This window comes from Gallus gallus, chromosome 7 (assembly GCF_016699485.2).
Source record: "Gallus gallus isolate bGalGal1 chromosome 7, bGalGal1.mat.broiler.GRCg7b, whole genome shotgun sequence".
Taxonomy (NCBI): domain Eukaryota; kingdom Metazoa; phylum Chordata; class Aves; order Galliformes; family Phasianidae; genus Gallus; species Gallus gallus.
Window position 1 is genome coordinate 27987217 of NC_052538.1, and position 16070 is coordinate 28003286.

General features: G+C 49.0%; 2 protein-coding genes across 2 annotated transcripts; both read right to left on the reverse strand.

Moving 5' to 3' along the window:
• Positions 1-1532: 1532 nt before the first annotated feature.
• On the reverse strand, positions 1533-4621 carry TMEM37 (transmembrane protein 37). Its single transcript, XM_001234271.7, has 2 exons — positions 4571-4621; positions 1533-4008 (listed from the first exon to the last, which is right to left on the reverse strand). Exons 1-2 carry the CDS (start codon positions 4589-4591, stop codon positions 3436-3438), a joined length of 594 nt encoding a protein of 197 aa, XP_001234272.1. The 5' UTR covers positions 4592-4621; the 3' UTR covers positions 1533-3435.
• Positions 4622-12244: 7623 nt separating this feature from the next.
• DBI (diazepam binding inhibitor, acyl-CoA binding protein) lies at positions 12245-15972 on the reverse strand. Its single transcript, NM_204576.2, has 4 exons — positions 15899-15972; positions 15681-15798; positions 13896-13958; positions 12245-12543 (listed from the first exon to the last, which is right to left on the reverse strand). Exons 1-4 carry the CDS (start codon positions 15905-15907, stop codon positions 12470-12472), a joined length of 264 nt encoding a protein of 87 aa, NP_989907.2. The 5' UTR covers positions 15908-15972; the 3' UTR covers positions 12245-12469.
• Between the last annotated feature and the right edge of the window lie 98 nt (positions 15973-16070).

Here is a 16070-nt window from a genome sequence, read left to right on the forward strand (position 1 = left end):
ATGCAAAAACCAAGGGATAAAAACCATCCATTTGGGTGCAGAGCACAAAGACTCCAGCTTTAAAGCCCTGAAATTACCCACACAAAGGCTGAGTGCGAACTCCATATTCAGCATGCACTGATTTTCCTCTTCTCAATACTTGCTCCTCAGCATTCAGTGCAAAGAAGGCGTTTGTTATCAGCGTGCCCTCTTTCAGACAAGCAGTTTAACATCCTCCTAGGATGCTGGTGCAAAACCTGTGACAGCCTCTGGCTACTCACTCCAAGTCTCCCAAGAGGCTGTGCAGCTCCTTCAGCCCTAACACCAGCACAGTGAAACGTAAGGCTGAATTTAAGAGGAAGGGATTGATGCTTTTTTTTTTTTTCTCCTAACACAGCAACAAGGAAGTTCCCAACAAAGCTGTCAGAAGCAAAAGAAGCAGTGCTGCTTTGCAGTGAGTTGCACAACGTTTTGCTGAGCACTGAGGGAGCTGCAGTGAACTGTTTCAGAAGAGGGGTTGTGCCAGTTCACAAGGGCTGGAGCTCTGGCTGGAAAACAAATGAAAGCACATGAAGGAAATGGGTTAGAAGGGCCTCTACCTGCTCAGCACTGGGAAAGAAAACCCAAGCAAGGGCAGCAACCTTCCCGTAACGTGTTCTCCGGAGCCACAAAACCAAGCAATGCTCAGCCCACAAATTAGGCATCCATCAAAGCACAGCCCACAAAGCTGATGTGGGCTGAAAATCAAATTGGCACTAGCAGTCCAGGATACGTTCCTAGCCGGTACGGCCTCGGCCATTATTTCTTTGTTCTTATCCACTAGCAATGGTTTGTGCCCAAGTTTCCAATTAAAATTGGAAACACAGCAAGTCAGAACAGCTCATTAACAGGAGGCGGTGTTCACTGCTTTGCTTTTAAGAGATACTAAACCTTATGAGACAGACCAACGGCCTCTCCCATCAGGACAGCAGCAGGTGATAATCAACTTGCTTGAGGTTACATAAAGCAATGCAGTGGCGATGCTGGCAACTTATGCTCCTTGCATTTAGCTAACCCTATTAGCACTGCAAGCCTTAAATAAAACCTATGTAAATACATCTGTACTCAGATACCACTTCTCCAGGCCAAATGAGCACAGCTGGAGAAAGAAGGAGGATGCTCCAGACACAGGGCGCGGTGTGGGAAAAGGGAAACAGAGGACACAGGAAAGAGCTCTTTAGCTGGTAAACATACCATATGCAGCAGGAAATCATTCAGGCCTGCGAGGTTATCTCTGTTTCCCACAAAACACAGCTGACCTCCCCTTGTTTCATAATACAAGCAAGCAGGCTACGTGGGTTAGTGTTTGGGATGGAGGGGAATGGAAAGGGGTTTCAATGGCTGTGCAGCCACGTCTCCTTCTGGGGGAGCTCAGCAAAGCATCAGGCTGATGTGTCTCCTGCCTAGCTGGGTAAACACAGAACTGTGCCCGGGGGCTACGTTAGCCCTGCTCACCCCCAACCCCTTAAACCTGCATTCCAACCTCTAACTATAAGGAGGGAATGACAATTCAGTTATTTCAAAGACATTTATTAAACAAAGTTCAGGAGTATTGCTTGGCGCTCCCACAGGCTTCAGAAAATGAACAGTCACCAACTGCTCCGCAGGCTGCTGTGTGTAAGCACAGCTCTGAGACAATCAGCCCTGTTCTGTAGCATTTCGCCACCAAAATGCACATTCACCCTGCATTGGTAAGTCAAGCAGTACAATACAAAACCAGTCAGAAAAAAAGTTTAGGTATTTTCCCTTGAGGATTCCTACCCCCCCCAACAAAAGAACTCTTCTGCAGGGAGCAGAGGGCATCTTCAGATCACTCTCAATTGCAAAAAGTCTTGCAAGAACATAAAGGCCAATTGACATCACCCTCCCCCTCCAGGGCAGGAGGCACCAGCCGGGGCACACTGCACCCTTCCCCAGGACTGGGGCTGCAGGCAGCATCCCACAGGCAGTTCAGTTTTAATAGCAAAGGCCACCAGGAAGGCATTCAGTGAGGACACACCCAGGTTTCTGGGCAAGTAGGGATTGTCCTGCCCAGCACAGGCACCCCAGAGCTGGTGCACAGTGACTTCAGGCACTCAGCCATCCCGTAACAACAGGGTGCAGCCATCTGGGACTGGACCTTGCAGACTTTGGGGCATGAACCCTGACTGAGCCCTAAGGTTTAGGACTGCTTCCAAACAGTTCCAACTTGAAGCTGCTCACTTGTGTCTCCCATGGCCTTCCTGCTGTAGTGCTTTCATCTCAGGTGAAAAATTGGGTTCAATTGCATGGGAAATGAGAATCTTGCTCAATAACTATCAAACTACAGAGATGAAACACACAGAATAACTTGTCCTAGAATGAAATACAAGCTGTTCTAGAAGCAGATACAAAAGTCATTCAACCAGAGGCCCTCAAATACTCCGTGCACATTTATCTCAGAGTCAACAGCAGTGTACGTGGGGAGGGCTGGATGCATTTGGGGCAAACAACCAACAAGGTCTTTTGCTGAGGTCTTCATCAGACACCATGGGGAACTTCAAAGCTGCAAAAGTTTCAGAGATTAACTGGGGCCCTGGCAGGGAACAACCAGCCTCCATGGACTTCCACCAGCTGTGGCAGGTCAGAGCTCCTCCCATCACCTCTTCTTCCCAGGTTAATCAAGGGCTTGTTCTGACCAGGAGGACCTACAGTTCTGCCCAGAAGAAACATGACAGGAGACTCACCTAGAGGACAAGCTCATTGCACATTGACTCTGATGACTGAAACATCCCAGCCAAGTGGTGTGTGACAGGACGTGGCCTGCCCAGCCATGGTGCCTACCCAACCATGTTCCTCTTGCCCCAGGGGGATGGAAAAGAACCCAGGATGAGCAAAGTCCCATCACAGCAAACTATATAAAGGGCTGTGGGGTGGCCACCGATCTACAGATGATGGGACAGAACGCAGCAGCAGGACACAACATGGGATCAGATTGAAGTCTGCATGCCTTCTCTTTCAAAAGGGAAAAGAAGGAGCAGGACCCAGCAAGGATTTTCAGCAAGCCGTGCCAGTGCACACAGCCAGGCACAGGTAACCCATCCCTGAGATATAACAAAGCCATGAGGTACGCTGGAGTTTGATCACATGTGAGCTCCAGAGTGTGGGGGAAGGCCCGACAGAACCAAACCACAGCAGCACAGGCTGGGTAAGGCCCAGGGCTGAGCCCGCTGGTGTAGGCTGCAGCCTACCGCTCCTCAGCACGCTCAGTGGAGGTCTCCTCCTCTGTTCACCCTTCCAGAGAGCCACGTGCTGCTGGCAGCCAGCCCTAGTCTGTGCCCGCCATGCTGCTCATGCAACGTAAGGCACCGTGTCCTTTTCAAACTTCATTAGGCTCCTTTTTTCTTCCAGTCTAATTGGCAAAGCCGATTACGCAAAGGCAGAGCACACCCTTTGCACCTAGATCTTCCCTGCCCCGTTCCGGGGCTGCGTTATGCTGTTGATGTGGAGCCCGCTGATCCCGTTGAGGAAGAAGAGGAAGGCAGCAATGAACTCACACCAGTACGTCAGCGTGAAGCCCGTGAAGGTGAGATGATCCTTCATGAGGATCAGGAAGCTCAGAACCCCGGTGGCTGACAGTAGAAACGAGCCGAGGATGAGCACCGAGCCCATGGACCACTTCCTTCTTGAGCTGGCATCTTCGCAGACTTGGGAGACCATCAGGAGCTCCAGGCCAAAGATAGCCACGGCCACGGCGGAGGACACCATGCTGCGGATGAGGATCATGCCCACGCTGAGCCCCTCCACGCGGGCCAGGCGCAGGTCGGTGACGCACCGCGGGGCACTGTCATTGCCGATGGCACAGAAGTGCCACAGCCCAAAGAGCTCTCCCCTCGCCAAGAGCCAACGGCCGTCACAGACGGAGATGGATGAGAGGACCACGGCGATGGCCACGCACAGGATGATCAGGCTCCGGATGAAGGTCTCGAAGAAGGCTTTCTGGGGCCTCCTGTGAGCCAGCAGCCGCTGTGCCTGAGGGGGAGGAAGGGAAGGAGCAAAACGGGAGTTATGAGAGCTGCGTTAAGCTGAAACGAGGCCAGGATGGACAAGGATGAAGTTGGGGAATTCATAGGAATGATGCCAGTGGTTGAAGTGCCGTAGGTTGGCCACACCACGCCACAACGCAGTGACGGGTTACACCCAGGGCATAAGAAGGTGGCATTGCCCTTCAGGCTCCCTGGCATCACCAGGGGTGCTTGCATGCCAGGGCCCGGCTTTGTATGCCTTGTCACACACTGAGCTGCCTCCTGGCAGGACTGGCGGAGCAGAGCCCCCGGGAGGACAGAGGGCGATTGCTGGGAGCTGGCAGCTCTAAGCCTGGCTCTGCAACCCTGAGTTTGGGGCTCTGCTCTAGCACACTGCCCACCGAATCCCACCGTGGGCGCCCAATAAAAACCCCAAGCAGCCCCACCACCGGGAAGCAGTACCGAGACCGGGGAGCGCCGAGAGGTCCGCCCGGAGCGAGAGCCCCACGTCGGGGCAACGAGTGCTGCGCCCTGCCGGCCCCGCCCGCCTTCCCCCAACCCGGCCCTACCTGCGCCCCGATGGCCGTCATACTGCCGGCACCGCTCCCCGCCAAGTCTCTGGGGCGGGCTGCGGCCGCGGCTCTTTATGGCCCCGGGGGCGGTGGGCTGCCCGCCCGCTCCGCCACGCCCGCGGGGCCGGGGCGCCCTCCGGGCCCTCCCGCGGCTGAGTCAGCGCGGCAGCAGCGGCGGGCGGAGCTCGGCTCAGCGCTCCGGGACCGCAGCTCCACGCTGCGCCCCGCGTCCCCGCTCGGAGAGCCGCTCCGGCACCGCGTGTAAGCTGCGGCTGCGCTCGCTCTTATCGGTTCCCGGTGCGCTTCTCGGTACTTATCTCCACCCGTGCCGTCAGCAAAAAAGCTCTGCTCGTAAAGTTTTATGCCCTGGCTCTTTTTCTTACTCGTGGGTTGCTGTCTTGTGATGAATTTCGATCCCTTACTGCAGCCGTAGCGCCAGCCGTGCCCGCTCCCCACCACCGATGGGTGTAAGAGTGACCGTGCCCACAGCCCTCCCTGCTCCAGGTCCTTACCGGAGCGAGCCAGCCGTCCTGTGCTGATGGTCTCAGCCGGACTCAGGCAATAGGTATCTCTCACGGCTCGGATTTGGCTGGGGCTGTTTCCTGGAGCATTCTTTCTAGTATTTTTCTTTTAGAGAAGAGCATTTTGAAAAACATGTTGACGTTGGGTTTTGCAGTTCACATCTGAATGATAATTCTGACCTTTTTCTTCCTCTTGTCCTACAAAAGCTTTAACTTACTTGTTTCTCTTCCAAGCCTTACACACGACTGCATTCCATTTCTATCAAACACCGCTTTGGGATTTTCCTCTTCTGCAACACACGGTGGATTTGTGCAGGCTCTGCTGTTAAAGCTTCCTCTGTGGCCTCGTGCTCTGTGCCAGTTTTTGCTTCCTGAGCTTGTTTCCAAGCGAAGCTGATGCTTGCTACCTCCTGTTCGTTTCAGGTTCACTGTGAGCGTGCTGTTTGTTATGCAACTTAAGCAGTATTTCCACAGCTGTACTGAGATTCCCTGCCACAGTTGCTGTTGTATTTCCAGCTTTAGTGTTCTAGATTTCAGCAGCACTTGCTGTGGATTGGAATCTCACACAGGCTGTGCTGTCTCATAAGGCCTGATTTTTGGGTGGTCCATTCTGAAGCTTGGATTTGGACTCGTGGGCCCCCCTCCAACCTGCAACTCTGCATGCTTTGCTGCATGAAATGGACAAACCCTGCTTGCACACGAGGGTGCACACAAATGCAGGCTGCAGCCAGGCAGAATGCACCCACACTCGGTGGCGAATACCTCGCAGGACTGATGCTTCTGTACCATAGCCTCAGTCCTGCAGAGCACTTGGACCCCTAATGAACAAAATAATGAAGCGTAGACCCAACTTCAACACTTGTGGTTTCCTAATGGCTTCAGCCATCTATTCTGTGATGAGAGGCATGTCCTGCTGAGCAAGGGCACGTCGGGGAGCAGCAGCAGGAAGGCGCACATGAGTAAACACGCGCATCATCTTTGCAGAAGGAGGAACTTCCCGCGGCTGTTTTGGAAACCAAAATGCTCCATTGCACGCTGGGGTCCTTGAGCAGACACACAGTTACGTGCCGTGCCCATTCAGCAGGGAAAAGGATGGCCTGGGGGTGGCGTGTGTGCAAACGCAAAGTCAGCTTCAAGTCCTGCCTTTCATTTGGTTTCCCCCAAATACGAACGGCAAACCACAAAGAACCTTGCAATGCAATTAACTCTGGGATCAGATCCGTCCTTTCAGATTCGCTCCTTGCAGAAGTTGCCAAAAGGAGGACGTAGATAATAGGGGTGTGTTAATGAGTTACCAGCAGTGTCTCTCCTCGTTGCTGGGCCGGAGATTCCTGCTGGTAGAGATGTGGGATTTATAAACCTGCCGGAACCGCTCATCTTTCTCACGCAGAAGAACAAATTTCCCCTTGGCACAAAGGGAACCGATTCTGCTTTCTGCCTTTTCCAGATAAAACATCAGGGCTGCTCAAAAGACACACTGTGGGAAAGCGTCTCAGGACGACTACTTTGGAAAGCTCTGTATGAAAAGTGCTTTACAACAACAAGAGATCTATACCTAAAGAGAAAAAACAAGAAATTGATATTTTTGCCTGCGGAGACGTGAACTACATCACAACAGTACGGCAAACGACCTTTAAAACGCTTCCAATGTATTTTTGTTTCAGCTGTGTTAATTCACCCGGGCTTGGGCCGGCGCCAGTTTCATTATTCTGTTTATAAAGTCCCATTTCTCCATTGTTTGAGCGGGTCTTTCACATCCTCTCCCTGGAGAGAAAAATTTCAGGGAAACGTGTTCATAAATAATGGAAATTACCAGAGCTCTTTGTGAAACGTGGCAATAGCTTCGTCTGGCTCCGTTAGCTTAAGAACTTGAACACCAAAGAGCCTTCTCCAGCTTTTCTCCTGCAGAAGCACCAATAACACACACTGCAGCTCAGAGGTACTGCTGAGATTTCGCTCGTCTGTTAAAAAGAAAAGTTCTTTCCAATTCTGTCTTTATAACTCTTGAGGTGGCAACTGACCCGGCTGGGAATTTCTACCTTTGTTTCTTTCAGATCTCTATCTCAAGGTGAGTTCCCAGCCAGAACTTGAGCTGAGCTTGGAGACAAACCGATCCTCGGCACCTCGTGGGCTGACCCTTTGGGAGATGCCAAAGGGCTGTATGAAGGACGAGATGGTTTCCTTCACATCTGCCCAAAAGTGTGAACGTAGGCAGTTTTATGAGGAGGAAGAAGCTGTCTTGCCTCATTGTTTTCTTTTGTTTGTTTGTTTGTTTGTTTCCAGTAGATAGAAAACACAAGTTTGAGAAGCTGCGTCCATCTCAGGATGGGTTCAACCCAAACCCAGCTTCTGGAACGGGGTAACAAGTCAGCTAGCTGCTGGCAGAAGTGCTGAGTCCTGCAGCTTCTGGGAACTCAGCACAGTTATACTCAGCAAAACGTGCCCCAGGCGACGGACGTAGCAGAAGGGGGTTTGGGGCTGTACCAGGGCCCTACAGCTCACACCAACCCCCTGTCACAAACACTTCAGCTCACGGTTTTCCTCACATGGCTGCAAATCCCTGCAGCCGACAGGACAACCCTCACACGTGCAGGGACGTAGCGAAGCGTGTAAAGAGGAGATGGCTCCTGGGCCAGATGGTTTCGCTTTGCCTCCTGGCTGCATGCCTCCCTGCTGCCAACGTCCTTACTGCACACACCCAGCCAGGGGCCAGCACGCATCGCCGATATCCCGCTGCAGAGCTTTGGGATCGTTCATCCAAATGATGCAGCAGCTGTTGAGGTTCTCAAAGCTTGTAGAAAAACGTCGTTAATGTGCTGCCCATCACAGCGACTCCCAGATCCCTCCCAGAGTAAATCTAGCTAAAAATAAGAGGAGATATTTTAAACAGGAGGACTGACTTAAAGGAGTACATTTTGTATTCTGGAACAAAAGAGTTTTTTCTCATTTCCATCAGTTATTGGACCTACTGCAGCACCACACTACAGAGACCCAGCATCAAGGGCTTGCTTGTTCTCCTTTGGATTCAGCTCTTCGTGGGGACCTCTACCAATAACTCACTGGCTTAGGACACGTTGCAAAACTCAATTCACTGCAGCTACACACTCCAAGTTATAAATACCAAGCACATTGAAGTCGTGGGCATACCTTTCTGATTCAGAGCTCAATTCAGATGAGCAGCATGCCTTCTCCTCCCAGCACTGCTATGCGGGGAACACCATGATCTTGCACTCTTGGGTGGAGATGAGCGAGGTGTCTCTGGCTGTGGCAGCTAAGCAGTGCCATTTTGATGCTCGTCAGGGTGTGGAATCACCTGCCCGAGGCAGTCCAGACTTGAAAACAGAACAAGCGTGTGACTTAGAATCCAATGGGCAGAGATTATACGACATCCCAATTTGTCAGGACTTTGGGCTCTATTTCACGACAATAAGGAACTTCTCACTGCAGTGACAGTACTTGGAGCTACAATAATCTTTGCTAACACAAGGACTATTGCAGAAGGGAGCTGCTGAGCCACTAATTTCATGTTCAGGCTGTTTTTCATATCATTGCTTTCATAGACTTATTGAGCTTGAGGTATTTGGACCAGAGGTTCCAGGACTGCAAGGCGTCCTCAAGTCTTCAGATATTCATCATTTCCTCAGGTCCAACAGCTTCTCCATTATTCTGAACAGCCTCAAGTATTGAAAGGTTTGCAAACATTAGAGGCAGGACACGCTGAGATTTGGAAACACCTCTGTACGTTGACTTGTACTCTTGAGAGAGCAAAGGATTGCTCTAAAAGTGGATGGCAACACGGATGTAAGAGATCAATCAGTTCTACCGAGTGGCAAGAGTGCCAGACCTTGACAAATAAATGTATGAGCACTGGGAACAAACAAGCATCCTGAAGCCACAGACAGAAAAGGAAATGAAAACTAAAATAGTACTGCAACCACACTCCACACAAAGGCTCTACGTTACTATTCTAGAATAAACCACCCGTACTGTGTTTCAGTTTTGACAGATATGCCCCTTCCAGTGGAAATATGAGCTCATTTTGTGAAGGAGACAGACTCACGCCTAGGATGGAGAGATATTATTTGCTCTTTAAGTCAGCAGCTGAATACTGGTTAATCTATAGAGCGCTTATCTGAGTCTAAAGGTGCTCCACATACTTGTGAACGAGAGGGGAAAAGAAAAAAAATCAGTCTTCTTTTGCTGTATTTCTGTTCTATCAACTTCTACCTTTCCTAGCTTATTACTGGACTCCTTCAAACACGCTGTGGCTATGTGATACCAACTCGTCTTAGTTCACAGCACTGACAACTTGCAAGACAGAGTAACTTCTGGAATTAGCTGTGGCGTTCAGAAACCTATCCAAGCCTTCCATTAATAATCAATCCCACCAACACGCACCATACAGCTCAGATGCCCCCTCACTTCAAACCGGTGTTGCCCAGTATTGCCAGCTCTGGGCACTCTGTAGACAGATGCCTGTATTTTAAACAGCAAACACAACTGTCATTTCTTTTTAGCACTATCATCGGGGTCAAATAAGTTCAAAGGCTAAAACAGCGGGATTAGGAAACACAGTCACTCCAGATTAGGACTGGAGAATTTTGATAGAAAGATAGCCACGCTCTGTGGTTCCCCTCAGACTGCCTTTTAATCAAATAAAAAAGAGCTTCTCAGGATGGAATAATCTGTTATGGGCCTAAAGCAGCATAATGATAGGGATTTGTTAGAGCTACAGGAGGATTGCACCTTTGAGTCTCTGGTAAGAGCAAGCAAGACCCATGAGAGAAAAAAACAATGTGGAAAACAAACACCCCCCCTGATAGTTTCTTTAATTGTACTGGGTACCAGTCAACTGATTTCTCTATGCAAGAACTAACAGCACTAAGTGCAATAGACAGAAGTCTTATCACACATGCAAGTTAGCATTTATTATTGCCTTATCCAAAGTCCAGATTCCGTTCTGCACGCACTGCAAACTCAGCAAAGCAGACCTGAGAGCATGTATGCCAGCTGGCCTCTGACCTGTGGTGTGTTAGGCTTGTTTCAGAGCATGTCTTTTCCTTCCACAAACACAGCAAGGTTTGGGCTGTTGCTGTCCTTTCTTTCATCTAACAGATGAGATAGGAGCAAATCCCTGAATGGGGGTCAGAACAATCTGCTGTTTTGCAGCACTGCCCAGAAATATCTGCTCTTCCAAGTGTGTCTCATTTCAGGCAGAACACTGATTCTGAAGTTATATTTTGGTTTGAGACCGACTGCTTCTTCCGTTTCAGTATCAAGAAGGGCTATATTCCTTTCCAGCTGTCTAGTTTTACCACTGTGTTAGTTTAATAAAAGCAATTACCTCTACCTACAAATTTGCCTTCAGATGTCCTGGAACCACTCTTGCTGTGGCACTGCTATTGCCAAGGCATTATATCTCACCCCCCAGCCAGCAGGCACTACGTAGTCTGTAAGTGAGCAATATATTCAGAACAGCCACACAGCCCACACGTCTACAAGACATTCACCCTGCTGCCAAACCACCAGCACCTCGATTGAGTTCACAGCCTTTTTCATGCTGTAGCATCCACGGACACTGCAGCATTCCCAATGAGAGAGCGCCTGCAGGAGGTCAGCTCACAAACAGCACTCAGCCCTTCATTCAGTAATGATTTCTCGAGTTAAAGGCCAGGCAATCAATATCTGTGTTGATGCTTCTCATCCCAACGCTGCTTACAGTCATCAGTACCTCCCACCTCTTATTGAGGAGCTCTTGCTTCTACAACAATTCAGACTCTGCAGCTTCTGAGTTGTACAGCTGATTGCCAATGGGCAGGCTAGGTACGAAGACCACTGATGTTACTGTCCTCAAAACTCAGTGTTTCTGAAAAATCAAATACTAGTTCTGATAGAAAGCATGTTGGCAAAGCGTGTCCAAGTACATAAGCTTCCAGCAAACGAGCAGAAGTGGAAGCATTTGTCATTGTGAGTTGTATCTTGCTACAAGCTGGCAGAATCTCCCACTGCTAGCCAGCCTGACAAAATACAGCTGCAAAACAGAGCCTGCTGTGAAATTCAGGGCTGGCAAGGAGCTAAGAATCTCTTCTGCTGAATGTCTGCTTTTACCCATGTTTTGCAAGGTGAATATTGCACTTGATGTCAAATAACTAAGAGAGGATGTAAGAGGAAGTTAAAACCTCCAAATGCTTGTACTACTTACCCCAAAAACAAACAGGAATAAGTGAGTGATCCTCAGGAGAACAGAGAACAAACCCATCTGCTTTCCTGAATGTGCTACGATTTCAAATCTTCATCCATTCAGATGTTATCCAGGACAGCAGCAATTAGGATGCCTTATTCCTGTTCAAGGTGGAGACTTCATTCTTACATGCCCTATGCTGAGGTGATTCAGCGTCACATTTTAAGCTCCCTTTGTGGCAGCTGCAACTACACCAAATCATGCTATGCAGACAGATTGGCTAAGGAGCTATTACAGATTGTTACAACTGTGGGCTTTGGAGCTTTGCTGATTTTCATTTCAAGTCTTTCCTGAAGAGCCACGTAAGTGTTAAACTGAAGAGCCATGTAAGTGTTGAATCAGTGATTCACCCCTCACTGTAGCTGCAGTACATGGCAACACTAATGCTCTGTATCTACAGTGGTATGGCATAGGGGGCATCAACAGCTCATCTGTCTGCAGAACTCTCTCTTTCACAAAGGAGGCTTTGTGCTCAGATCCTGAGTATCTGCCATGTCTCCTGTACCCTAACACTGCTGCTCAGGGATAACATCTCCAAGAAGTGTTTTATGGAAGATCATTTGGCAGTCGTTGAATCAATCTGAACACCTCAGGCAACAACGAGCAAGCACCGTGTTGTAAGCATACACAGCATTAGATACAGCCTCAGTGATAATCTCTGTACTCCAGCTTTCCTGAGATCCCATTTATCCACACAAGAAACTCCCATTTACACACAGAAAGCAGAGCCAGGCATTAGCAGTTTGATCACAAGCTCGGACTAAGCGACACAGATTACTAAGGCCCCCTGGCGGTACGACTGGAGAGGTGAGCGTTAACCACTGCTTTAACATTACAGTTTAAAAGCTGCAACACAGCCACTGGTGAATGAGCTCAGAATAATTCCTAGGGGATGAGCATCACAACAGCTAAAGTATCAAATGCACTTTAATGAGTTCCGGATTATTTTGTTCTCAAAATTCAAATGGTGTCAGTACATCAGGCAGGTACATGACCTCCCCCTGAACTACAGGCAACATGAGAACAGGCTACAGTGTACTTCATATTTAAAACCATCATCATCATAAATCAGTTTTCCACAGTATTAGAAATAAGGCATGTTTCAGATGTGCAAACAGCTGCTCTATCCAGTCCTCAGATACCATATTTGCCCTTTAGCTCTTCCACTTTTGCTACATAAGCTTTCATTGCATCTTCTTTGGACATTCCTGAAAGACAAACACAGGACACGGTCAGAATACATACAGTGGCTCAACAAAATGCCCCGAGGCAGCTTTTCTTTGAGCAGGGACACACGAATGCAGAGACAACTGAAGCCTGGTGACAAATGTCTCAGCTTCATCAACTCAGAGTTTGATTCACAACAGCTGTACTTCCTGTTCCTCTCCCCTGCAAGATTCACGAGCCTGCTCATCTACAGATACACCCATGCTGTGTTCTTCACCACTGTTTATTTCCCTGATCAGACAGCTTTGATGCTCCCTTATGCACAGTTCTGCTGACTATTCAGAGATAGATCTCTGAACATTTTTCAGTTTTCACTCACTTCTATATGTTGCTGATTTACATATGCATTCTCAAGTTCCTATTAAAGGAGCAACCTTCTGACACGTTATTGCAGCGCATCAGTTTTGCCTTTCTCTCAACTAGAATCACTGCCAAGTTCTCCTCATTCAATAAAACAATTCCCTACTGTACCTGGACAGAAGAAACGTGATCAGCAACAGAGTAACTCCCTCAGAAGGCATCTTTTTCAGTATCTCAGCCTGCACCTGTGCAATTACACTACATAAAGGATCCCCGAGCCTTTGTTGAAGTACCTTCCACAAGCATAGAGTCACTCAGTTCTGAGTTTGGCATTAAAATAGTCTTCAGCATTAAGATACTATTCACATGCCAGTCACAGCTCCCTGCTATACTTTGCAGCATAGTAACACAAAGCAGAGCAGCTTTATAGGGTCACTTGGCTATGAATACAGTATCAAAGTTTTAACAAAGTTGCTCAACAGTCATGAGAAAACAGTGTTTCACAGCAAAGCTATATTTGTATGGACAACAACTAAACAGTGGTTTAACTCTATGAACTCAACTCCCAGTTACTGTAGGAAAGCTATTCAGACAACTCAGCCTGCATTTAGACGTAGTGCTGTCTTGGTTAAAACACTATAAAAATCTCTTGTTATGCCCCTCAGTAAACATCCCAGATATTCTGATTAGAAAAACTCTAGAAGAAAAAGAGCAACTGGAGGGACAGATCACTCTGTGAGGTACTACTAGGCTGGGACTCAGAAAGGACATTTAAGTTTCTGCTGCTGCTACAGGTTGCCTTTGTGTAACATTTTCAGACACTTGGGCAATTCATACCTTAATTCTTTTTCTGATAGACAGCCTATATTTTTCAGAATTACTTCTCCCTTGCAGAGAATAAGAATGATGATTTTACACCCCTAAAGCTCTTACAAGGCAACGCCATTTGATTTCCTGCTGAACCACGTGTGGTTTTCTGACTAGTTTCCCTTGGTTTTATTTATTCACTTTTAATTTTTAAGTAGACACTTACCTTTCAATGCATTCCAGGCGTCCCACTTTGCTTTGCCTTTGAAGTCAAGCATACCAGGGCGATCTAAGAGAAAGGATAAGCAGTACAATTAGTTGGTGTGGCCTGGCTGTAGACAATACCGACTGTTTTCCTGAAGACTAGCTCATAATCATGACAAAATACTGTTTCACCTTAGCAGCTACCGCTTCCTAACCTGCAGTCAGAAGCCCACATGCCACTGATAGCAATGGAAAAGCTCTCTGTCAAATTCCCTTAAGACAGCAGCATCTGAACAGAAGAGCATCAAATGGTGCCATTTGGTTTCTCACTGCACTTTTTGAAAAGAATACTGTGACATGAAAACAAGCTGATGAAAGAACATCAGCTCTAAAGTGAAGCCGAAATGTCCTACGGTCATGAAATGCCCAAAGTCAAGAAATCAAAAGCCAGTAATATACAGCTTAGAATATATTATCATCCAGTTAATGGTATGTTTCTAACAAAGTATTTCCTTTGTTCTGTCATCCCATGGGTATAGGCACTGAATTCTAACTCACTTCATTACAAGCCACACTGTAGCCAAATAGAGAAGAACAGAGTTAGGTGTGGATGTGTATATGACCAGTCTTCATTTGACACCTGTTCTGTTTTTACTTCCTCTATCTCAATAAATACAGTTCCTGGGATTATCAGTTACATAGGACTGGTAAGTAGCCCAACCATTAGCCACAGTGGTCCTTTTGTGCTGCACACAGAAATAGCTGGCAGCTGTACTTCTCTCCAGAACAAAAACTTATCAGCTTATTCTTACTCAGATTGCTTTCCCAGCCAACTCAGCTATTGCTTCACTGCGATGCAACGACTTACAGACATGTCGGTATATTAACAGCTCTACAGCACCACTTCACTTTGGCAAACAAAAACACCGAGCTCCAACCACACCACAAGGATTACATCTTGAAAGCTCAGTTCTTCCACCCCCCAGTGCTGTCTGTCACAGGGGGAATAAACAACTGCCTACACTCACACTTACCATTTCCAGTACATTTCCTTGCCTGCTTTGGATTCAATCAACACTCAGTAACCTTTGGAAGCAAGCAGGTGAGGAGGCCAGAGCTCCAACCAAACGCCCATTTTCTTCCTAGCTCTGGTTTCTCAAGTGCTACACAAGGTCACTAGAGGCAGGGTTCATTCTAAATGCTGGTCACAGTCTGAGCTGAAGTGGCATCACAAGCAGCAGCGGGGATTTGGCACAGCCCTTCTGCAGAGGTATTTCTGCTGCAGTTCTTCCACGATATTTGATTGCAGCTGGATATTTGATTGCATAATATTTGATCGCAGCTTTTCTGAGCGCTCTTCCCCACGTACACATCCTGTGTTATTTTTCCACTTCAGTCTTCCAGTACTGCTTTTAGCACTCCAGTTTATCAATCTGCCTCCCACACTCCTGGTATTTCAACTATAGACCTCAGCAGCACGTTGCACTGCCCAAGCCTGGTTACACGTGCTCACGCTAAGCAGCATCCCTGCCTTCAGCTGCCCCTTACTGACAGAGGGGCCCAAAAATCCCCAAAGCCATTATTTGGGTACCACGAAGGCCTCCCAGACCTTCCCACGCAGCTCAGCCAGCTGCAGCCGGCTTCGCCCAGCAGCCCCACGTCGCACAAGCCCTTATCTGCAGCCCTACGGGTCGGCTCGCCCTCGCGTGCACGCAAACCCACGCCAAGTCGGCCCTAAGTCAGGGCGCCCAAGGCGCGGGGCCGGGTTCCGCCTGACGGGCTGCCTGAGGGAGCGCCCAGCACGTACCCGTGTTCACGTCGCCCACCGTGGCCTGCTTGTAGTGGCTGTACACGTCGAGCATCTCCTGGTCCGTAGGCTGAGACTTGAGCTGCTTCACCTCCTCAGCCGCCTTCTGGAACGCAGCCTGAGAGGAAAAGGCCCCACAGCAGGACAGGGGTCAGCACCGAGAAGGAAGGAGGGGAGATCAAGGGACGCCCGCCCCGCGGCCCTGCCGCCGCCCCTACCTCAGACATGGCGACAGACCCCTAACGCCGCGCACCGCAATTCTGCCGCACCGCCCCAGCCGCTCTGCCGCCTCAGCCCTCGCCACCGAGCCCGCTGGCCAATCCCGGCGCCGCGGCTGACGCCGCGCCAATCGGCGCTCTCAGGAGGCGGGGAGAATCGGGCAAAGGGCCA

Coding starts and splice junctions, on each gene's coding strand:
- TMEM37 (XM_001234271.7), bottom strand. CDS start 4,591: ATGACGGCCATCGGGGCGCAG. Junction 4,009..4,570: donor TGACGGCCATCGGGGCGCAG/GTAGGGCCGGGT, acceptor CCTCCCCCTCAG/GCACAGCGGCTGCTGGCTCA.
- DBI (NM_204576.2), bottom strand. Junction 13,959..15,680: donor GGTGGGCGACGTGAACACGG/GTACGTGCTGGG, acceptor CCTTTCTCTTAG/ATCGCCCTGGTATGCTTGAC. Junction 12,544..13,895: donor CGCCTGGAATGCATTGAAAG/GTAAGTGTCTAC, acceptor TTTGTCTTTCAG/GAATGTCCAAAGAAGATGCA.